Source organism: Melospiza georgiana, chromosome 5 (assembly GCF_028018845.1).
Source record: "Melospiza georgiana isolate bMelGeo1 chromosome 5, bMelGeo1.pri, whole genome shotgun sequence".
Taxonomy (NCBI): domain Eukaryota; kingdom Metazoa; phylum Chordata; class Aves; order Passeriformes; family Passerellidae; genus Melospiza; species Melospiza georgiana.
This window is the reverse complement of record NC_080434.1, coordinates 69564601-69588605: the sequence shown is the minus strand read 5'-3', so window position 1 is coordinate 69588605 and position 24005 is coordinate 69564601. Positions and strand designations below refer to the sequence as shown.

Below are 24005 nucleotides of genomic sequence, written 5' to 3'. Positions count from 1 at the left end.
GACTCAGATCTTTATTTGTTCTTATCTATGTCACAGTCTCACAAACCCTGAGTTCTGCAGCACTTCAACAAACTAAAAATGGAGCCCCATCTCTCTCTCTACAAGGCCTTTTAAGGATAAAATGTTCCATTAAGAAATGACACCTAAATTATTTTTAGTTTGAAACTAATAACCAACCACCCATGCCCTACAATGTGGACTTTTTTATCCAAAACACCCAAACCCATGGAGAACAAGGTGAAGAAGGACCAGGACCAGCCTCTGCCCTAAAACCTCCATCTTGCTTTATATATATATTATATATATATATATATATATATATATAAAGCATCTTGATATATATATATATATATATATATATATATATATATATATATATATATATATTAGTAGATTCTAGAACTTTAAACTCTTAAGTTCCCCACCCTGTGATATCACACACTTCTATTCAAACTCCACACCCACAATCCCGGTTCTATAATTTAATTTTGGAATCCTTCTCCACAACCTCAGGTTAAATTCAGTGTTCTCCTGGGGGTCAGAGTCTGTCAGCACAGAAAGTCTGAAATTGTCAGCATCCAGGGTCCCAACAGGAGGGGTCCATGCTCATGGCAGGGGGTGGAATGAGATGAGCCTTAAGGTCCCTCCCAACCCAAAACATTCCATGATTCTATATCCCCCCTCCACATCACAGCAGGATCTCACACAGAACCTGATTAATCAGTTATTTCTCCAAAAGAACACCCGAATGCCCTGGGGGATTCCTGAGCCAGCCAGACACCAAGCCCTGGGCTCTGGGTGTCCCAGGGGGCTGCAGGGTGGCCAAAACCTCACACACGTGGGCTCTGAGAGCTGGGAGATGTCACAGACATCTTTTATGAAAAATCCTTTCCTTAGGATTTTTCCTCCTGAGAAGCTGGGAGGCCTCAGGAACAAAATGACAACGATAATTATCTGCTGCCGTGGAATGCAACAGGTGATTGGCCCATGTTGGATGTTTCTAATTAATGGCCAATTACAGTGAGATGGCTTGGACAGAGAGCTGAGCCAAAAACCTTTGTTATCAGTCTTTCTTTTTCTATTCTTATCTAGCCTTCTGATGAAATCCTTTCTTCTATAATTTTGGTATAGTTTTAATATAATATATATCATAAAATAACAAATGAGCCTTCTGAAACATGGAGTCAGACCCTTGTCCCTTCCCTCATCCTAAGACCCCTGTGAACACCACCACAGGGAGATCATCCAGCTTCTTCCATCCACCTTCCACAGCTCCTGCCAGCCCTGCAGGGATTTCTCAGGCACTCCAGGAATGGAAACAGAACCCACTGATAAAGGATCATATCTGTGCTCACCCCTCTGGGCTCCCACTGCTCTTCCCTCACATCCTCCTGCCTCAGTTTGCAGGTATTTCCTGGGAATAGTCCAATTCTTACAATTTCTAGAAAATATTTTAGTGCCACGAGATGGCAGCACAAAATCACCTTTCCCGGGGTGTGCTCAGCTTGCAGAAGCTGCTCCAAACCCTGCACCATGGAGAACTCAGTGGTCTCACCCCAGGGGCCACTCCAGGAGGAGAAAATATCCAAGTGCAGAGCCAGAACCCACCTTTTCCATCCCTTGAACCACCTGCAGATCCAGCACCCACTCACTGCCAGTCCTGCTGTTCCACTGGGTTTGTCTCAGCATCTCCCAGTGGCTCCCAGTCTCCTTTTCTGCTCTGGGTCTGGGTTTGCAAATAAATCAGCACCAGGGGAATTCCCTGGCCACTAAGCCCCATCCTTTACCTTATAATCAGAATCCCCTGAATATAAAATCAGAATCAGGGGATCCTGATTATAAAATAAAGCCTGGCTGGCTGGTGCCCACTTGCACGGTTCAGAGCCCAGTGAGGATCCTGGGACACTCCTGTCAGGGGGAAAGGGTCAAACCCTGCAAAATCCTGCTGGAGCCCTTAAATCTGCTGCTGCAGAATCCTCATGGTGCCCTCTGTGCATGGACAGCCAAGATCACTTTGTGCCACCAACCAGGCTGGTCGAGCCCAGCTCAACCTTAATTCCGTGATTCTGGGATTGGCCACACGGTGACACTAACGGGGGTCTCTGCTCTCCACGGATTTGGGCAAGGAGGGGCGTGAAGGCAGAAGCCAGGACCTGCCCCGCGATTCCACCACTCTCCTGGTGGAATGAGGGCTCTGAGCATCTACTTCAGCTTTTTAGAAAAACCTCTTTTTTAAAGCATTTCTTGCTGTCACCCTGATTTTTTAAGTTTTTCTAAGCCTTCTGAGGTTTGCATTCTTGTAACGAACTATCTCGCACAGTTTATGTAAATAATTCATTGTTTTGCAGTGTTTTAGAAAGGAGGAGAAATTTGATAGACTGTTGGTTTGTCCAGGGTCATGGGAGAGGTGGCACTGTCACCCTCCAATCCACTGTCACTTTTGGAAATCTATAAATGTTGGAGTCAGAAATTAAAACTTCTCTTTTTGCCTTGGAAGAGCTGCGTGTCCGTGTTGTGTTGTTTTGTGTCCTATAGTGGCATCTTGCTAGGGAGTTCAAGGAGCAGAACCACAGAATCGTTTAGTTTGGGAAATTCTGAGACCATTGAGTTCAACCGTTCCCCCAGCACTGCCAACACCACCACTGACCGTGTCCCCAAGTGCCACATTCACATGGCTTCTAAATCCCTCCAGGGACAGAGACACCACTCTGGGCAGCTATGCCAGGGCTGGAGAACCCTTTCCATGATGACATTTTCCTTAATAATTTTCTAAGTAAAATTTTGTGGACTATTTTTTTCCTGCATCACCCAGGAAAGGGACAGCCAGGGACAGTCATGCCCATTTCTCCCTGGCATCATCACCCACGGGAGTTTGGATCCCCACCTCTGCCAGCACCCTGCTGCCCTCCCCACACAGCCATCCAGGAGGAGCAATCCCTAATTAATTCTGAGTAATTAGGTGACTCTTACCTTCCCAGCACCCACCAACCTTCATCACTGAGCTCTTGGAATGAAGATGTCACAGGTCTTGAATGAGGAGCAGTGTGGAGGGTCACAGAGCCCCGTGATGACAGCACCTCTCCTTGTCACATGCTCAGGGTGGCCTCTGCTGCTAATTTTAAATCCCTCTGAGTAAACAGCTGCTAAATTTAGTGTCTCTGGAACATGAGCATCATTTTCAAGGCTGGACTGCTGGTGAGTGATGGCAGCAGAGAGAGGGGGATTGGCCTGACCCAGATCCCTGCTCAGCACAGCCAGACACCATCATCCTTCTGTCTGCACAGAGCAGATAAAGGAGCTCTCAAACCCTGGCCATCAACACAGCAGCTTTCCTTGGATGTCCTGTGATAAAGAAGCCACAGGAATCACAGAATCATTTAGGTCAGAAAAGACATCCCAGGTCATCAAGTCCAGCTTTGACTGATCCCCACCTGGTCACCCAGCCCAGAGCACTGAGTGCTCCTTGGGGACTCCACCACCTCCCTGGGCAGCCCCTACCGTGTCTGACCATCCTTTCACTGAGAATTTCTTCCTAAATTTCTTCACTGAAGAGAAAAAGCAACTCCTTGTTTGTTCCTGTGTCATAGCCTCACATGCCCAAAGGATTTGGTTTTCTCCTCAGATTCCACTTTGCAACAGATCTGGCTGCTGGGAAATCAGCTCTGGTTCCTTGAGCCTGAGTTCTGAGGGATTGAAGCTGGGCTGAGTTTTTATCTTTCTTCAGTCAAGTGTGCTGCACTCTCCTCCCTCAGCCCAACTCCTTCTCAACTCAGTAACAGCATGAAAAGAGATAAAAATGGTAGAAAAACAGCCATAAATTCAACATACCACCATCCTTCCCAGCTCTCCAGCAGCCAGGAAGGCATCCCACCTCCACACTACAGCAGGGAATCAGCAGAGCTCAGCCGAACTTGGAGAGAACCAGACAGAGCTGGTGCCTCCTCTGCAGACATTTATCTTGGGATGCACTGACTCACCCTCTGGAGGGGGATTTTTCCCTCTCTCTGTCCCTTTTCCTCCCCTCTGTGACTAATTTATCAGCACAGCTCCCACCCCACACACGCACAGAGGGAGGGGAGGCTTCACATGGGGCAGCAGATGCTGAAGCAGACACATCCCTCACTCCTCACATGCAGCTCTGGCCAGCAGCCAGCCAGATGGAGAAATGGAATGCAGGGAGATAAGGCAGTGGCTGAACGCCCATGGTCTTCACCCTGAAAACTTTTATTTTTGGAAACTGTTTAGATATCTTTAAACTGTGCTGATGGCTACATTGTGTGTTCACTTGACTTTAAAGAAGCACATGATTTATCTCACTGAGGAAGTTAAAAAAAAAAAAAGGTTTTTTCTCATTCCTGATGGTAATTTCCACATGATGCAGACAAAACCTTGGGAGTCACAAACACCTGGACTTAGTGACTAAGTGACATCTAACATCTGGACTTAGTGACACACATCTGCACAGTCCAGGGGCTGCTTGGATGGGGTCAGTGCTCCTGTTACACAAGCATAAGGAAACAAAAGAATACCCTGAGTTGGGAGGGACCCACAAGAATCATCAAATCCCACTTCTGGCCCTGCACAGAGCATCCCAAGAATCCCACCCTGTGCTGAGAGCATTGTCCAAACACTCCGTGAGCTCTGGCAGCCTTGGGGCAGTGACCACACTGACCACAGCACTGTCAGCTCTGCCCCAACCAGACCCTTTTTGGTCAGGATTGCAATGCTGGCAGAGGAAATCTCCAGCATGGATACATTATTATACAAACACCATTTCTGTAATGTGTTTCTGACCTATTTTCAACCCGTTTTCCTCCCACTCCAAATTTTATAGGAAGAGAAAAAAAAATCCTATTTTTGTAATGTTGAATAAAAGAGTTGGAAGTTACCAAGTGGAGTGTCCAGGAAGTACCACAGCACTCAGTCTTTTTATTACAACATTTATTTTAGTATAGAAGGCACTTACAATACAGAAAGAAAAAAGAAACAAAAGGAACATGATAGGCACCAAAAGTGAAATTAGAATTAAAATGACAGAGAAACAGTTTACCAGACCAAAAGGAGCACCCTTCCCTGTTAACAATACAGCACATGGAAATGAAGCTATTGATGACTAACTTTTTTTTTTTAACAATTAGAGCTTTTTATTTTTTAATTTCTTTTTAATAGAAAAGATAAAAGGCTGTTCTACTGCGAACTGAAATAAAAGAGAACCTCCTCCAGAGAGCTGCAGGAGGATGTGGGAGGTGGTGGTGGTGGTGGTCAGGCAGGGCTCCCTCAGGGTGGGCACTGCAGCAGGTCCTGGTACATCTCGATGAGCCGAGCAGCCTCCCTCTGCCCCGAGAGCACAGCACCGTGCGTGGTGGAGTAATACTTCCTGTGGGTGGCCTCCCCTGAGAACATCACCTGCATGGGCTGCAGGGCACAGCACAGGGGCACACATCAGCACAGATTCACGGGGGGCAGCTGGGAGCATCACAGGAGACAAACTTTCTGTGCCCTCCCACACTGGATGGTTCGGGTTGGAAGGGACCTCAAAGATCACCCAGTGCCACCCCCCTTTCTCTACCCCAGATTGCTCCACCTTTCTCTGCCCCAGATTGCTCCACCTTTCTCTACCCCAGATTGCTCCACCTTTCTCTGCCCCAGATTGCTCCACCTTTCTCTTCCCCAGATTACTCCAAGCCTCTCCAACCTGGCCTGGGGCACTTTCAGGGATCCAGGAGCTTTCATCTGTTTTGGAGGGCTGGTTCTCAAAACCTCTACAAGATGCCAGCTCCAGAAACCTTCACAAACCTGCAGGAGGCACAGAGCACCTGCTCGGTACCTTCTCCTCCCTTTGCTCCCCTAAATTACACTTCAGCCTTTGAGGCATTAAGGGAATTTTTCTACAGGACAGCAGCTTCAGAAGAATAACAGCCATGTCTCAAAACCCACAGCATTGTATCTCTTATACCAATAGTGAGGTGCTTGCTAGAACTGCAACTCAGATTTGAGGCAGGAATTTCTGGGAGGTTTTCCCTGGGAACTACACAGAAAGATTCCTCCTAAAGCTCCTGCTGGGTTTTCTTAAGTAGATTTCTGCACTGAATAAAATTATTTCTGCTGGGGCCAAGCTCTGGTGGAGGAAATGCACTGGGCAGCTGCTTGAATTTTGCATTTTCATCAGCCTTTGGATTTGGACACATAACCCTGAGTGATGGGGTGAGTTTGGCTTAATGTGATCCTGAGCTGTGTAACCGCCTCCATGTGTGCTCCAGCTCTCCTTGCTAAATTCAGAAAGCCAAAGCAGTGCCTGGGGAGAAAACTCATCATGCCCTGCCAAGGACTGGGCCTCCCTCACTGTGCACTGCCAGCACAGAAAGATTTCCTAATATGCACCCCCAACATATTCAGACTTAGACATTAGCAGGGTAATAATAATAATAATATTTGAAACAAATTAGCATGAGCTTTCCTGAGGAATTCTGAACTGGACAATAGGGCTGATGGTCATTAAATGACAACATCACAATTCCAAAAGTCACACACGTGAGCAGCTCTTGATAAGTTCAGGGAGAGATGAGGGAATCCCTGAGACATTGGTATTCCAAATGTTAAAGAGGTAAAATCCTACACACATCATTTGTCCATAGAGGCATCATTTGTACAAAAGAAAAGAAAAAAGGGGGAAATACACTACTGGAGGCAAAAGCAGGGATTTTCTCTTCCCACCTCCCTCCCCAAAAAGCCACTGCCCAGTGTCCCATCAGTTTTACTGCCCCAGCCCTGCTCTGGGCCATACTCACAGGAGATTTGGAGCTCTCAGCATAAGGCAGTGGCTTTGCCAGCTTCTCCACGTCGGCCCCACTGGACCCAACCTGGGTGTAGGAGTAGGATCCACGGAAGTGGGGATTGCTGCCCCAGGAGGACCGCAGGATCCGGCGAGGTTTCGGAATGTTTGGATTCCCTGCGTGGAAAGGGGAAGGCAGAAAGTCAGACTGTGCCCAAGAGGGAAGAGGGCAGCGCCTGAGCAAGGTGTGGGTGACAGGGATTCCATCTTATTTATTCAACATCCAGCCTAGCACAGGCCCCAAACCAGATCTCTCTTCCATCACTGAGTTCTAGCTATTTAACTAAGAGAAATTGCCTCTCTTTTTATCTCAGCTCTTCCATTTTCCAGGGTGTTGGGGGAGTCCCCACCCCTGGAGGTGTCCAAGGAACAACTGGATGAGGCACTAAGTGCCCTGGCCTGCTTGATAAGGTGAGGAATTGGTCACAGGTTGGACCCCGTGACCTTGGAGGTTTTTTCCTACTTAAACGATTCTCTGGTTTGTTTTGGAATGGTGCATTAAAATGTTTAGGTTCCTAAAACACTGGGGAGCTTCAGGGAGCCTTGGAGACAGCCTGGTTTGGAAATACAAAGCATCTTCTGGTCACATTTGCAGTGAATAGACTGGTGGTAATCAAGCATATGATTGATCTCATCAAAATTTAGCTATTAAATTGAGTGCCCTGTCTAAATTGGATGTTTAGGTAGCCTTGTGAGAGAGGAGTGCCCCCAAAAAGAAAAGAAGGCAAATCTTCCTTATGTGGGGGCATTGAAAAACCTGTCAGGAAATTCTCAAAATCTGTATTAACTGGGGCCTGGTGGTAATCAAGCATGTGATTGATCTCACCAAAATTTAGGTATTGAATTGGGTGCCCTGTCTAAATTGGATATTTAGGTAGCCTTGTGAGAGAGGAGTGCCTCCAAAGAGGAAAGAATACAAATCTTTGTTGTGAGGGGGCATTGAAAAACCTGTCAGGAAGTTCTTAAAACCTGTATTAACTCATTCCAATAGCTTCCCATACAGCTGGCCCTCTAAATGAAGCTAAAATCCAGGAGACTCTCTTTATTTAATGAACAAGGCATGGAAAGAAGGCCTTTGAGGCTGGAAGCAGGATTTCTAGATTGCTGTAGGATTTCCACTGCTAAGAGGATGTAGGAGCTAGAGGTGAAGAATGCACCAAGACAGGGTCATCAGCCATTGTCCCCATCCCAAAGACTTTGGAGAACATGAGGTCCAGGATTGCAGCCACCAGCTGGTGGCACAAGAGCCTCAGGTACAAGCAGGGAGAGTCACACTTTGGAGATCTCTTGCTGGGCTGGTTTTGGACCACCTCAGTGCCACTGCTTTTGTTTGAGTCCCATGATCATATCTGGCATGGCAGGAGAGGAACAGAGAGACATGGAGAATTCCAGTGAAGAGAAATTCCCTCTGCAGGAGCCAAGATCCACCCTTGAGGCAACATCACATACCCAGGCAAGGTTCAGCTACCTGAACTTTGAGTTGAATCTAAACCTTCCACAGCAAGGGGACTGGAACTGGATGATCATAAAGGTCCCTTCCTACCCAAACCATTCTATGATTCTTCATGGAAAGGGCTGTCCAGCCCTGGCACAGCTGCCCAGGACAGTGATATAGTCCCCATTCCTGGAGAGATTTAAAAGCCATGTGGATGTGGCACCTGGGGACATGGTCAGTGGTGGCCTTGGCAGTGGTGGGGGAATGGTTGGGATGGATGATTTTAAAGAGCTTTTCCAACTCAAGTAATTCTGTGATTCCAGAAGATAGTCGGCATAAAAGGCAGGAGTTTTGAGATGTTTACATCCTATGCCTGCTTCAGACCCTGACTCTGTGACAACTCAAGATGTTCATCCGCCATGAGACAACTCAAATTCCTCCACTTTTTTGATCCCAGTTTAGAGGGAGACACCCAAATGTAAACCCTGGCTGGGTACTGTATTATTTAGCTCTCATAAACTATTATTTAGCTGTGCCTTCAATTCCCTAAAATCAAGAGCAGGTCCTGGTTCAGCTTCTGCTTTCAGGAGTATCCTGTCAGCCAGAGCTATGGAATAAGGGGATGGAACAAAGCAGAGGATGGCCTGCCCAGAATACTCTGTGAGCACTTTAAAACCAGGCCCCAGATCAAAATATAGCACAGACTAGCAAATAAATATATCCCACAAACAAAACACATCCTACAAAGCAATGTTGTTTCAGGAGTAAGAGCTTTGCATAACAAAGGCCTCTAAAATATGTTCCTGCAAGACTCTTCAAAGCAGAAATGCCTGGAAGTGGAAAGCCCAAGGGAGTCTGAGATCTGGGAGCTCTCAGATGTGTCAAGGAAATAAGTGATCATGTTTTATTTTAGAGTGCTGTGGAAAGCCCAGGAGAACACACCATGGAAGCTGCCAGAGAACTATCCCCAAGCAGGGCCAAGGCAGCCACCCATCCCACTGCACTGCACAAAAACAGCACACAAGGAGTTTTCAAACAAAAGGAGCCTCTGCAGCGGCCTGGTGGTGCCTCTTCCAGAGCTGGTGCACGTTTCCATACCCACATCCATCCACATGAGCTCCTTCCAAGATCTCCAGAACATCAGGCCACCTTAGCAAGACCCAACTGTGCCCCTGCAATTCTGCAATTCTGCACCTTTTAATGCAAGCAGCTGTTTCTAAGAGGAAAATCAGGAGACCCAGAGGGGGTTTGGTTGAAGGTCAGACAGGAGCACGCAGCACAAGCCCTGATTCTGAGCTGTTGTTTGAAGACAGAAACTACAAAGTCTGAGAGCCACAGTCCTTCAAGCAACATCCCTCACTGGACTTTCTCATTCTGCTTTTGAACAGGGTAAACAGCCTTTGTCTGCAGATAAAAGTAACAACACAGATGTGGAAACTTCTCAGTTTCCACCATCCAAAGAGATTAAATGGCTAAAGAAAGGATGCTGGCCTTCACTAAAAAAGGAAGGCACATATCTTCATGCCACAGATTTCCACTTTTGAAGCTATGCAAGACAACTCCCTGGGCCTCACACAATCCCATTTTTCTTCAGCTCCTGGGAGGTGTGGATACAGAGGTTTGCTGGTTATAGGGCTGACTGAATTACCATAAAATCAACTCACCAATCTAAATTAAGGCACCCAAATTTATTTGCCTACCTGAGAGCAGGGTGTAAGATTCCACCAAGGGAGATCTGTGGTACTGCCCCTATACCAGTGACTACAACCACCAGAGTGGCTACCCCAGACACCCACATGGGACTGGGAGATGTAATGCAGAACCTGAAACAGATCTGTTCCCCCCCTGGAGGTCAGGGAGGAAAACTCAGGGCATCTCCAGCTGCAGCCTGCCAGGCTCCAGTGATCCCTTCAGCAGGGAGCCTCTGGCTTCCTACTCTGGGAGCTAATCCAACAAAGAAGGCAGAGCAAGGCTCCTAATTGCTCAGAGGTATTCCATTTAATCAGATTGGGAGGACACTGCTTTTCACCATCCAGTTGTGAAAAGCAGTAATTGCTGGTGGTTCTTAGGTTAGAACAATCCTCAGCGCTTTTCACAGCAAAGCCAGATAATCCCCAACGCCGACCTGAGAGTAAAATTCAAGGTCAGTTCTCAGAGAGACTCTCAGTGTGAGCCTAAAAGAATGGATTTCACTTAAAAGATGGATTTCACTGGTATAACATACTCTGAAGCCAAAGAAAAGGCCACCAAGAGCAACAGACTGGGAAAACACAGTGAAAGATGGGAACCTAGCTGGTAATGCATGAATTCTTTCTCAGAGGAGTAAGAGCATGGGGCATTTCATACCCAGCACATGAAAGGCAAAGGGAACATTAAAAGGCTCACAGTATCTGCTTCATTACTGAATATAAGGCTCCCTCTCTACTCAGCAGAGAAAAGCTGCTTCAGAAGATGTCACAGAGCACCAGGTGAGCAAGATCTGAGCTGCCTCATGGAAGATCCAGGCTTTCCACAGAGGTGAGGATCCTGGCAGGAGTAGTCTCCTACCTTGGTTAGCTGACCTGTGTGAGCTTGAGTGGTGGGAAAGGCTTTCAGAGCTGGGTTTGGTGGTGCTAACTGGACCAGAGGAGTGCAGCCATGCTCAGAAGTGGCTGTAGGTGTGTCACGGGCTGCTGGTCTAACCCCTCTCACACTCCCCCTGAAACAGATCAGCAGGGAAGAAGGGAGCTGCACAGAGAGCTGAGCACACTTCTGTTATTTCAGCCAGCCTGGCACCTGGCCCAGATCTGCCCTGAGGTATTGCTCCTTCTGGGAACCTCTGGGAAACAGGAGCAAGGGAAACTGGATAAACTCAGCTCCCTTAGCCAGGGAATCCTGCAAGAGAATGAAAAGTGAAAAGGTTTTCTACCAACAAGGGGATTGGGGGCAGAAAGTGGAACAGGTCATGCTGGGTAATGGGTGCTCCAAGAACAGGTTTTGTTCTCCTCACACAGTTTTGAGCAGCTGCAAGGCCACTTCTCAGCTGATGCACAAAATGCTCAGTGCAGGGCAAGGCCCTGGTAAATGCAGTCTGGAATTCTCCAAGGAGAGCTAACCTGGGATTAGCTGTGTGGAAGAGCCTGATGGACAGTGACCAGGTGCAGCATCAGCTGGAACAGCAACTGCAGCACGGACCCAGGGCCCAGAGCCACATATTTCCATGCTGGGAGGAGAGGAACATCCAACACACGTAAACAGTCACTGGGAAAAAGCTCAAGAAGGAAGAGGGAGAGCAAACTCCCACGTGCCAAACTACAACAGACCCAAACAGCCAAATTCCCACTGATGAACTGAAGTGGGTTTTGGAATTTTATTTTATTTTTTTAAATAGACCTTAAGCAAGAAAAGCTCCAACAAACAAGGTTGTTTGTGCATTCGGCACTGCAAACTTGGCCTGTGAGAGAAGAGACTCCTTCTAAGCCTGGGTAGAGCAGCAGTTCCCTGCTTGGGTCAGGGGAAAGATGGCACATGGGGACTGATGTGACATGGGGACACCCAACATCCCTGAACACCACCAGCTCAGGAGGCACAGCTGAAACAAGGATGAAAGCTTGGGCACTGAATTAGAGATTTTGAATCCAGAGTCTCTACCCTACAGCTCCTGCAGAGAGTGGTAAAACCTATTTTGGCTGTAGTCAGTAATGCAGGAAGTCCTCAGATTCCAGGGTCCTTTCAAGAAAAGGGTTCTTCACCCAGAGGTGCTGGAACAGGCTCCCCAAGGAACGGTCACAGCACCAAGCTCAAGAAGCATTTGGACAATGCTCTGAGGCACAGAGGGATTGTTGGAGTGTCCTGAGCAGGGCCAGCAGCTGGACAGGATGATCCTGATGGGCCCCTTCCAACTCAGGATATTCTGTGATTCTGTGACTCTCTGGATATCCATGTTGCTGGTAGCAAATGGTCAGAAAGGACTGGGGAGAGGTGCACTTGGGAAGGCAAATGTCTCCAGTTAGCTGGAGCTCCATGGACAAGAGGTAAGGTTGGAAACCCCGAGTGCTGAGACTAGGCCAAAACCAGTTGGCAGGAAGATATAAATCATTTAATCACAGAAGCGATGCTCCTCTTATAACTGCCTGCAATTCTGTATCAATTCAAAACCCTTATTTCAAAACTGCTATCAAGTCCACCACTATTTCTTTCAGTGTTACTGCCTTACACCTGCACTTGCACAGTGTCTCCCGTCAGAGGATGTCCAAGACTCTCAGATACAAAAATCCCTTTTCTTGGGAAGGTGTGTGACCTCTAGAGAAGTGACTGTGGACACTTCCAGCATCCAGCCCAGCATCCAAGTACTATTGCATTAGGTGATTTTATTTGGATTTTCTCATTGTAATACACCTAAGATTTGCCTCAGTCCAACTGCTCCCTTAAAGTGATGTGCAATCACAGAACATGAAATCTGTGAAGTCCAGAAAGGTTTCAGTGATGCACCCAGAAAATGCAAACTCTCAAGATCAATGAATTTTTTGAAATTTAGGTCTTGGAGATTATTTCCATCAATCTGATACTGAATGCAAGTCAGGGGTGTGATTCAACCACATCTCAGCTGATCTAAACAGGTTCAGTTTCTGAAGGGGCCCTGCTGCTCTCCACAGCTGAGATCAGCCCTCAGAGCCCAACAGCTTCAGCTGCTGAAGAGTTATTTGTGATTCAACAAAGCAGAGGATGTGGAATCCTCCAGCACTTCTGCCCATCGCTTCCTGAGCTGGTTTATCAGCCCCCCTGTATAAATAGCTCTCAGGCACACCCAAGCAGGAGCTATGCTGGAAGCACACGCACATTCAAAGGGACACAAAATGCCAAAGAACTAAAAATGACTTTAAAGCATTTCCTTCCTCGTGGTTATTTGAATCCCCAGCCCCACGCTCCCTCTCCCACCAGAGCACAGCTGACCTGTAAATTTACGTAGCATTTCGGTGCAGGTTTCTGCCACAGTTTCATCATCACACTTCTCCATAATCAAAGCCTCTTCTCCACAGATCCAGCCACTGAGGACATGGCCATACCTCTCAGGTGGGTACAGCACATCAAAGCTGCAGATCTTCTTGTACCACAGCTCCTCAGGGTAAGTCAAGCTCTCGCTCTCCGCCTCGTCTTCCCAGACAAACTGGATGCTGTTGCACTCAGAGCTCCAGAAAGGCTCTTCAAACTCCAGGAAGATCTTGTCAGTGGTATTGATCCCCAGTTTCTCAATGGCCATCACCTTCTCCTCAGGCAGGCGGGGATGGAACAGGCTCTCGTGGCGCTTCTTCAAGACTCCCAGGGACACAGTCACAATGACGTGGTCGGCTGGGATGAACTCACAGTCCTCGCACTCTACGAAGACATTGGAGCCCTTGTTCTCCTCGGGGAGGTCACTGTTGTGGTCAGCCACCCTCTCAATCTCCTGGCTGACCGACTGGTTCCAGTGGATGCACTTGACCGGCTTGCGGAGCTGAATGACAGACTTGGGAATGGAGCGGGCCAGGATCTCCACGATTTTAATGAAACCACAAGGAATGACATGATGAGCCCCGGGGATTTCGGTCCATTCCCCAAATTCACTCAGCGACACTTCATCCATGCTGTGGGAGCTGCTCTCACAACTCTCTACCTAAGGAAAAGCAACACAAAAGCAACATTGCCACAGAGCAACTCCTTCAGCCACGGCACAGCTCTGCAAGGGCACAGAGGAGCTGCATGAGATGACTGAATTCCACTCATGAAAGCACTGAATTCCACTCTGAAAACAGGTTAGTTTTGCTAGTAAAGAAGTGCTTGGCCATAGGATCTGACAAAAATCACTCCTCAGCCTTTCTTGCAACCAGAGAAACCATTTTGTCATGGTAAAGAGTTGGAGTTGCATCATCCAGAGTTCAGAGACCAGAGGGCTGGAGCCCCTCTGATCTGAAGAAAAATTGAGAGCAGAGGCTGTTCATCCTAGAGAAGAGAAAGCTCTGGCAAGACCTCCTGACCCCTTTCAATACCTAAAGGTGCTACAAAAGAGCGGGAGAGGGACTTTGGACAAGGCCACGGAGTGACAGGAGAAAGAGTAATGGCTTTAAACTGATGGGCAACTTAAATTAGATATGAGGAATAAATTCTTCCTTGTAAGGGTGGTAAGGCCCTGGCACAGGGTGCCCAGAGAAGCTGTGGCTGCCACAGCCCTGGAAGTGTTTTCAAGGCAGGCTGGACAGGAATTGGAACAACCTGGGATAGTGGAAGGTGCCCTGCCCACAGCAGGGGATGGAACTGAATGGTCCCTTCCAACCTAAACCATTCTGTGAATCTGTAATTCCATTATGTCTTTGCTTCTGCACAATTCTGGGTTAAAGTTCTGGTTTTTATCCTTTAAACCCTTTGCAGTGGCCAGGACCTGCTGCCTGGTGCTCCTACAGCAGAACCTGGAGTTGTGTTAATCAGATGCTCATTCCAAGGCTAATAAATGTTCCCGCGAGGAGCCACAAAAAACTTCTGGCAGCTCTTTGTGCTGTCTGCAGCTTTCAGCATGCTGTCAAACAGTCAGCAATCAGCCAGCTAACAATCTGCCAGAGGTGAGAGGACCCAGCACAGGAGGAACCGAAGGAGACGGAAAAGGGAAATGCCAAGATGCGAGCCACGTGTGTTTGATGTGATTACCAAAGCTTTAGATCCATTAACCTGTTGGTTAATGTTTGTAGGAGTATTAAGCATAGCTGTAGCTCCCAACAATCCCTGGAACAAAGGCAGGATGTTTGGCCTGTCTTGTGATAAGCTTCTAATGATAATCCTGATGCACGGGACACGGTGATCTTAAAATCTTCACATCACCGGAGTCACAATCACTCGCACACTGTAATTCTCTAAGCATTTTAAGGAATATTACAATTCCTTGCCTCAACTTTGACCCATTTTCCAGACTTTTCCACACTTTAATGACTGTGCTTGGAAGCCTGACAAGCCTAGACCGTCTCCCTGTGGAACACCCTGGTGCAGGGCAGGAATCTGTGCTGGGACAAAGCCAGTAAGTCAGGGTTGTACCAGCAGCTCCCAGGCTGCTCCTATGCCTGCAGGGACCAACAGGTGCCTTCCCTGTCCTGGTCACTACCTGATGATTCCAGTGGGGACTGAGTGAAGACCCATCTTTGGACTCCGCTGTAGTTCCACCTACCCAAGCACTTCCCAGACCTCCCCCAGGGTGACAACACAAAACCCGTGGCACACAGCAGGATCCTCACCCTGCCTGGATGCTCCAACAGCACACTCCTCATTATGAAGTTAAACACTGGTGGCTGTTTGTTTGATTCTTTCAGCCATGAAGGCAAAATGCCAGGGGGGAAAAACAAGCAACTAGAAAGACTCTAACCCAAGACAGGTTAATCCCCACTCTGTCATCTGATAGTCTAAAAGTATGAGAAGCTTTGTTGTTCTCAGTTATTTGCATGAGAAGGGATTTGCAAGACTTGCAGAAACAGCTCTGACTGTGGCAGCCTGGAGCAAGCACAGGAAAAACCACCAGGAAACCCAGATCTGTATCCAATGACTTAACCCTGTCTGCATGGGTGCTGCTATTTGGGTAACACTATAAATAACTGAGCTTTACACAGCAGCTGTGGAGACACCCTGTGAGAAGAGGTTTTGGGTGAGGATGCTGAGATATCAGGCTCAGGACACCAGGGTTCAAACCTCAGCTTTATGTCAAATCTCCTGTGAGACTCTTTAGGTCTTTATTCCTCTTTGGTTTAGCTTCCCACCTGAAAACAGTGAACTCATTACAAAGTGCTGCTTGCCTCCCCTGCCTCATTTCAGAAGCTTTTAAGTCATCCTAATTGAAATAAAAATTACTGATACACTTTACTCGTGGAGTGCTTGATGCAGCATTAAGTCCTCATCCCACAGAGAACTCATTTAGCCAAGGCACCAAGGAGATAAAAAGAACTATGGAAGCCACGTGGAAAGCTGGTTTTATACACTCTGTCTTGGATTTTATTGCTTTACCTTCAAAATGCTTTCTGGGGATTTCTTCAGCAAATTACTAGCATCAAAGTTACATTTCTTCTGGTCTCTGAGAGGTAAAAAAACACTCAGGCAGGATCAGGGGACGCAGGTGGAAGTCACAAGATAAAACACTACTAAAAGAACCTGACAATAGAGTAGCTTCAGGTGGCAAAAAAAAACCTAAATCACACCAGAAAATTTAACAAGGCCTAGGAAACCCTCTTCTATTAAAACAACTGGGGTTTTAAGGTAAGAAAAAAAAAGAGTAAAGGCATTATTCCTTGCAGCCCACTGTCCTTAGATCTGCATCAGGAGGGAAAGTTGTCAATAGAAACACAAACTGCAAGAGAGCGCAGAAAGCAATTTCCAGGGCTGGGCAGGGCTCAGCCAGGTGCCTGAGGTTGAGGATTTGTTTGCTCCCAGTTTACAGCAAAACAAAACACCCAGCGATGAGCACACCTACCTTCAGGTACTGCTGGATCATGGCCAGTTTCAGCCTCTTGACGGCCTCCGTGTCATCCGGGTCGGCCTTGACGCGTTTGCGCACGACGTCCCGCGTGAAAACGCCCACGCTGTTCTGGCTCTCAGCATTGACTGGTTTACCTCGTTGGAAGAACTCCTGAGTCAGGTTATAGACCTGCCAGAGACAGGACACAAGGATGGCATCATCCAGCAGGATGCTCCTTCAGCTGTCCCATCCCAGCACATTCATCTTCTCCTCCCGGCAGAAGCCACCTCTGATAAAAAGCACCGGCTCTTCTCCCACCTCTGTGTCCCAGCTTGATACCAGCCCTTCCACCCTCTCCATTATTTAGAAGGAATCCACCAGAGTGGGTGAATTCAGTTTCACAGTCGTTTTTCTGTTGTTCCATTTATGGGGATTTTTGAAGGAATTTTGAATGAGTTAGAGATGGGATTTTGGAGTTTTTTTAGATGATGTGATTTATTTTTCTTATTTTCTGCATAGACAGGAAGGGTGAGCTTGGCTCACATCTTTTTTGTATGGTCTAGTTGTAAGTCCTTTTAAGGATTTATTGATTAATAAAACACTGTTAATAGGATATTTATGTTTTTGACTTAACCCTTAAATATTTAGTTTTATGGACTTATGCTACAGTGTAAGCTTTCTTAGTTAATTATGTTATGATACGTAAGTAGTACTGTATTCTGTATACTGTAAGTAGTACTGCAGTACTGTATTCTAAACTTGTTTACCTTTGTAACTACTTTTATTTTTTTCTATATCTTAAATTCTAAAACTCTAAACTTTCCTCTTTTTAACTTACCATGTTTCTGCTTTGAACTATAAATCCATATTCTCACTTCCAGTACTTTAGTTTGGAAGCCTTTTCCAAGGTCTCAGATCAAATCCTGTGTTCAATTCTAAGCTTTGGCTTCCAGGCCCAAAGTTCTCAGAATTCCCTGCATTTTGGATTCCAACATCCCATGAAATCAGGAAGCAACAAACAGCAAAGGAATTCTATATGCACACACTTTTTACTTGAGCACAGGATGGGCAGAAATCCATGGAAAACAGTGACATGTCTAGTTCCCCTCACCAGGAGCCACAGTAAAAATCCCTTGTAACAAATTGCTCTTCTTTTTTAACCCCAGTTTTCCATACAAGCTACATAAAGGCAAGGAAACAACATCCACCTCAGCCCTCTGCTTGTGGCTGTCTGGAAAAACTTATATTTCTATCTACAATATTGCCAGAAGAGCCTGAAATTGCATCATGGTTCTTCCTTTCTACAGAAAAAAAACCCCCAAAACTCAAGAGGAATCTTTTATCACAGGAAAGCTTTCAAAAGATGCCTCTCATAAATGCAGCACATCCCATTAATGATTTGTTTGTCCAGAATGTGTTCCCTTCTCATTCACATCATGCCACAGGGTGAACAATACTCTTACATCTCTGTTTGGGGAGTTTTTCCTGTCAAAGATGGTTTGATTACAGCTTATGATCATTTTTTGGAGACAGATGATTTAGATATGTCAAGAAGTTGAAAGCTACAGTAAATATCTGGTACAAAGCTGGTAAAAAACTGGCAGCCTTGCCTTCCAAAAGCTCCTGGAGCTTCCCATTCCCTGCTGATAGGGATAATCCACTATGGTTTATTTTCTTCTCACTCCCATTTTCCCCAAGAGCTTGATTTTATCTTGGGTTTTAGGAATAAAGTGAAATTGAGGAGGCAAAATAGAGGGAAGAGGAGGAAAAGGAGAAGGATAAACACATTGCAGTGGTAGGAGTGAGAAAGAGAAGGTCTGTGAGCAAATGGAGGAAGGTGAGCTGACAGGGATGAGGAGGAAACTGAGGAAAATAAGTGAAAAAATGACAAAAAAAGGGGGGTTAAAATAAATTATAAAAATAGAGAAGAAAGAATCACAAGGAAAATGAGTGGGACTGGTAAAGACAGAAGAGAATTGCAGACACTGCCTGGGACAGGACCATTCCAAGGAGACTCCCAGACAAGAAAGGTGGGGCCCAACGTCCTGTATGGAACAAAGGCTCCCAGCAAAGGAAACTTTGGCAGCTCCAGCATCCCCTGGTTCTCAGGTCCCTGGATTTCTGAGGCCACAAGCACTTGCAGCAGGTCTGGGCTGCACAGACCTTGCGTCAGCACAATCAGCTCGGCTTTCATAAGCTGATTGAGCTCAGTAAGCAGATCACAAACTCACAGGACAAGCAAAGCCCTGCTAAAACCCAGCCACCACTTGGCCCACAGGAGAAGTGAGCCTGACTCTGTTTTTGTTAACCATTCTATTATTCTTCACTGCCCCACAGGGAGCAGAGCAGGAAGGCACAAGTTCTCTGCGCTGTAACCATCAAGGAAAGTCTTTCCTGGAGGTGCCATCCCATTGATCAGACAGCAGGTAAGTTAAATCACACCAGGATTTCTTATTTCTCCTGTTATTTTCTTCCTTTTCAAGTTCAAGAAGTATTTGGACAACATCCCCAGACACAAGGTGTGACTTTGGGGGTTCTCCTGTGCAGACCCAGGAGCTGAACTTGATGATCCTCCTAAGTCACTTCCAACTCAGGATATTTTGATTTTTGGGGATGCTGAACCATCTGAGGAAGAACAGGAGGCAAAGCTGTTGTAGGCAAGAAGCAAAAGGAGAAACAACAGCAGGTCCTACATTGAGAGATATATGGTCAGAATAAATGAATGAAAAAGATGCTTGAAATGTGTGTTTTAATGAACATGAGCAGCAAACACATCCTGTGTAAGAAACTATGGAAAAGCTTCACTAGGACACCTCATTTAAGGTAGATTTCCAATGAAGCAGGAGCAAAATTGTGCTGTCTGGAGTTGGAATTATCCAGGCTTTCCCTCCCCAGATGAGGAAAGCGTTGTCATTCCTATGGGAGCACCCCTGGAGTCACTGGGAACAGGCACTTGTGATATCTGAAAACCCATACTCCTCCAATCATTTCAGCAATTCAGCAGCAGGGTTCCTGAGAGAGTAGAAATGGGCTTTCCCTCAAAAATCCTGGGAAAAGATAACAACAAGGATGACCTGAAAGATTTTGATATTCTAGTTAACCCTATAAAATCTCCCTGCATCCAAACCAGAGCTCCATGTCCAGCAAGGAGAGCTACACCACAGACAGTCCAGCCAACCTTTGCTTTTCTATTATCACACACCTGATACAAGCAGGGAGCAAAATCAAAGGATAAACTGCATCAACTGCCCTCTCTTACCACTGGCAATCTCACATCCCAGCAGGACAACCTAAACATTTCTCACTCTAAAGTTCCCCTGAGCAGGGACAGAACAAGTGGCACTGGAAGCCTGACTGAAAAAACAGAAGTAAAAAACCAGAAATCTCAAGTAACCATTCATTCTAAGCATTCTTCCTTCCCTCATTCTGAAAGCTTATACACAATCCTCCAGGGAATTCACAGAATCATGGAATGGTTTGGGCTGGAAGGGACCTTAAAGCCATCCAGTGCCACCCTCTGCCATGTTCAGGGACACTTTCCATGATCCCAGGGTGCTCCAAGCCCCATCCAACCTGGCCTTGGACACTTCCAGGGATCCAGGGGCAGCCACAGCTTCTCTGGGAAATCCATTCCAGGGCCTCACCACCCTCACAGGGAACAATTCCTTCCCAAAATCCCATCCATCCCTGCCCTCTGGCAGTGGGAAGCCATTCCCCTTGTCCTGTCCCTCCATCCTTTGTCCAAAGTCCCCCTCCAGCTCTCCTGGAGCCCCTTCAGGCCCTGGAAGATGCTGGAAGGTCTCCCTGGTTGTCATGCTGAACAACCCCAGCTCCCTGGGTTTGCAAGACAGAAGGGGTTGAAGGTAAGAAATTAAAACAAGTTAATTGAATGTCCACAGTCCTAGAACAGTTTCACTTCAGCTTCCATCTTCTGTCTTCTTTCTGACCAGCTTTGGGGCATCCCACAAGCAGGGTCTGTGCAGGGAACGTGGATTCCAGCAGGGATGTCCCCTCTGTCACCTACAGGCTTCCTCCTCCATGTGTTTATTTACTACCTACGTGCTCCTCCACCACAGGAAAAAGCAGTTGCTTAGGAAGAACAAAGCTAAATAAAGAAGTTTCTCCTCACTGAAGGAGGTCAGGAAAGCACATCCCCATCCACACTCCTTCCTGTCAGCGCCGCTGACGATGCCCAGCATTGTCTTTTGCTCACTTGGCTTAAAAACTGCTGTGACTTAATCCCTGTCCAGTGAAAAGCCCTGATGGAGATAGGGCTGTGCTGTTCCCAGGCCAGACATCTGTCAGTGCAATAGAGGCAGGGAGGGAACGGTGACTCTCGGTGGCCCTTTGGTCCTGCTGTCCATGATAACTGCGAGGCAAGGCACTGGAGCTTAATTGGGGATGGCAGGAAGCCCAGCACGGGGTGGGGGTGTGGAGGATGAAAAACGCTGTCATTCTTTGGCTGCATCCCTCCCCCAGAAGCTGTTGCAGCACACAGGAGAAAGCTGACAGATAACAAGGCCATTAATTAGCTGATTGTTAAAGGGAGGGTTCCAGGGAAGCAGCTCTTTAGGGACCACATCCTTGCTGAAAAGCTGTAAATGGAAAAGCTGAAAAGAAGTATAAGCAGGCACTTCTCCTAAATCAGGCTGGTGATGCACTGTGATTTTTCAGCTGCATTTAACCTGTCCAGCACACCACTTCCCACTTCTCACTAATACCTGGGAATCAGCTTTAAACACATCTCTAGAAAGGGAAATGAGGACTTAGCAGGGACAGAAGAACAACTCTGAGATAAATTGTCCCTGATCACATTTTCTGAGTAGTTAATCACACACACAGACCCCAAAGATGCAGACATTACCCTCAGAGGTCCCACTCTGGTCATTTTCCTGAGAGTCATACAGATGTAGTATAAGCAAGAAGAGCCAAAATCCTCTCCCAGCCTCAGGATTTCCCTCAGTTATCCTCGAAGGAATTGAGAGGAAGGTGGGAAGATGACAAATACATGATGTGGGCATCACAACCTGGGGAAACTCTTTCCTTTTGGAGACTGACCAAACGGAGTGACAATGACCCTGAGCAATGCCAGCCCCACACAGCACACCATCTCAGGAGGACAATCCTAAAAGTCCTGCCCTGTCTCAGGGTGCTTCCCTTGGCCATGTGTGGTTGGGAATCCAGGTGGATGCTCTGCAGGACTGGAGACTTTCCTTGAAGGCATTGCCCTCTTTCCACGAGAAGAATTCAGGTCACCTTGGTCACAAGTTCATGACAGATCCTGACTGAGCCCAGTGAAGGGCAACAGCCTCTCCCAAGGAACTTTCTGCTGGAGAAATGAAGAGCTGAGCAGCCCTCAAGCAGTCCGACTGCTCCACTTCCTCGTAACCAAATAAAGGCTCCTGTGAGACATCCCTACAGCTATTAAAAATTCAGGCTACTGCAAACAAAAATGCAGCAAAACTTGTATTGAGGTAGAAGAAGGCAGCCAAAAAAGATTGGATAAGTGCCTGGAAAAAGCCTAAGGACTTTCCAGATGAATTAGTGAGGCAAAGCTCTGGAGGTACAGGGGTGCTTTATCTTTCACTCCAGGAAAATTCAGCACAAAGAGACCTTGCCTTGCTAAAATGCAGTTTCAGAGACTCCACATGGCCCAGTGAAACTCAAGGGAGACGCCCTGCACTTTGAATTCCCTAGAATTTGGTGTCCAAATGACAAGGTAAATGGGGTTAGAGAGACCCAGCTGGAGGAGAAGAACTGAAGGCACAATCTGGAGCCCCAGCAGCAGCTGCAGGCAAAGCCAGGCAGGGTGCGAGTGAGGGGGAGGGTGACAAATTTAGCCCTGCTCATTCAGGGATACTTTTTCCACTGTTCATGCCAGTCCTGCATCCCTGATTAGGCTTTGCATCCATCACGGGTTGCTGGCTGTTTTGTGGGGGGGTTCTTTCTTTTCAGCTCAGGACAGGGCGTGTCACAGCCTTTGCTATCTCAGTCTCTGAAGGGATGAGATGACATGATGGAGGGATTGTAATAAAAACCTGAGGAAGGCCTGGGAGCTCCTGTGAGACAAAGGAAGATCCTGACCCTCAGGATTTTGTGATCTGAAAGATGAATTTTTATCCTGGATAACTTCAAAATCAATCAACTTTAACAAAATCAATCAACTTTAACAAAACCAATCATAAAACCTGCCTCCCAAAAAAAACCCCAAAAACTAGAGATGCAGAACTGAAAATTCTTGCTGTTCCTCCCCAGCACCGCATGTTAAAGCAACAGAACTTTGACCAAAAAAAAATATTAAATAATCTCTAATGAACATGCAAAAAAACCCTCATAAAATCACAGAATGGTTGGGTTGGAAGGGACATGGAGGATTGCATTGGTCCAACTGCCCTGCAATGGACAGGGACATCTTCCATTAAACCAAGTTGATCCAAGCCACATCCAACCTGACCTTGGACACTTCCAGGGATCTGAGAGTCTCACAGCTTTCTCTGGGGAGCCTGTGCCAGGTTCTCACCCCTCTCACAGTAAGGCTGGGGAAGTGTGGGACACCCCAAAACACAAACCAGAAACCCCCTGCCACACTCAGCATGCGTGGAACACCCTCTGCACTTTATGCCAGAGGAAAATGTCCCCAAAGCCACAGGCCTGCTCCTGGCTGCCCTCCCTCCAGGGCACTTGTATTGCTTACAGCCATTTAAACTGGGTGTTTTTATGAGCTTGCCTGAATTCCCACTTTTCCTAGGTAGGGCAGGGAATAAAAAAACACAGCTAAATGCCTCAAATCAGCACAGATCCTCCAGCCTGGCACCCCGAAGAGGCTGAGACGAGCAGCTCAACAAAACCATGAGCTGCTCCTGCAAGAAATTCCAGCAGGCTTTGGAGGAAGGCAGGGAAAGCCCCTCCCAGCAAGAGCAATTAAGGGGCTGGCTGAGGTCCCCTGCTTGCCTCCAGCTGTCCCTTAAGTATTTTTTATCACCACGAGTGGCTGCAGACATTTTTACAAGCCATAAATGCGAAAGCCTTTTCTGTCTCCTAGTGATAAAGATATCCTGTGGCAATGATAAGCTAATTAGGTGTTGTGTAAAGAAGATTAACTTTTAATGTGCTGTTCTCTCATGTCACTGGCTGCCCCTTTCTCTCCCCTTTAAAAGAAAGGGTAGATTTACCAAATTAATCATTTCTAAAGCACTGGTACCTTGTTATGGCCTTTATCTTACTGGGTTTATCTCAAAGCTAAGTGGCTCTCATCTCTGTATTCCCTTCTCATTCTGGACTCTGCCCTCCCTTTG

The 24005-nt window shown here is 46.9% G+C and overlaps 1 protein-coding gene across 1 annotated transcript in view; it reads right to left on the bottom strand.

Annotated features, from left to right (window-relative positions):
- Positions 1-4920: 4920 nt before the first annotated feature.
- The window catches only part of SMOX (spermine oxidase), a 52616-nt gene continuing 33531 nt past the window's right edge, over positions 4921-24005 (bottom strand). Inside the window, exons 4-7 of the mRNA XM_058024709.1 lie at positions 16726-16899; positions 13200-13899; positions 6789-6949; positions 4921-5415 (exon numbers count right to left, since the gene is read on the bottom strand). Coding sequence (XP_057880692.1) covers positions 5278-5415; positions 6789-6949; positions 13200-13899; positions 16726-16899 — 1173 coding nt within the window. The 3' untranslated portion in view covers positions 4921-5277. The remainder of the gene's footprint in view (positions 5416-6788; positions 6950-13199; positions 13900-16725; positions 16900-24005) is intronic.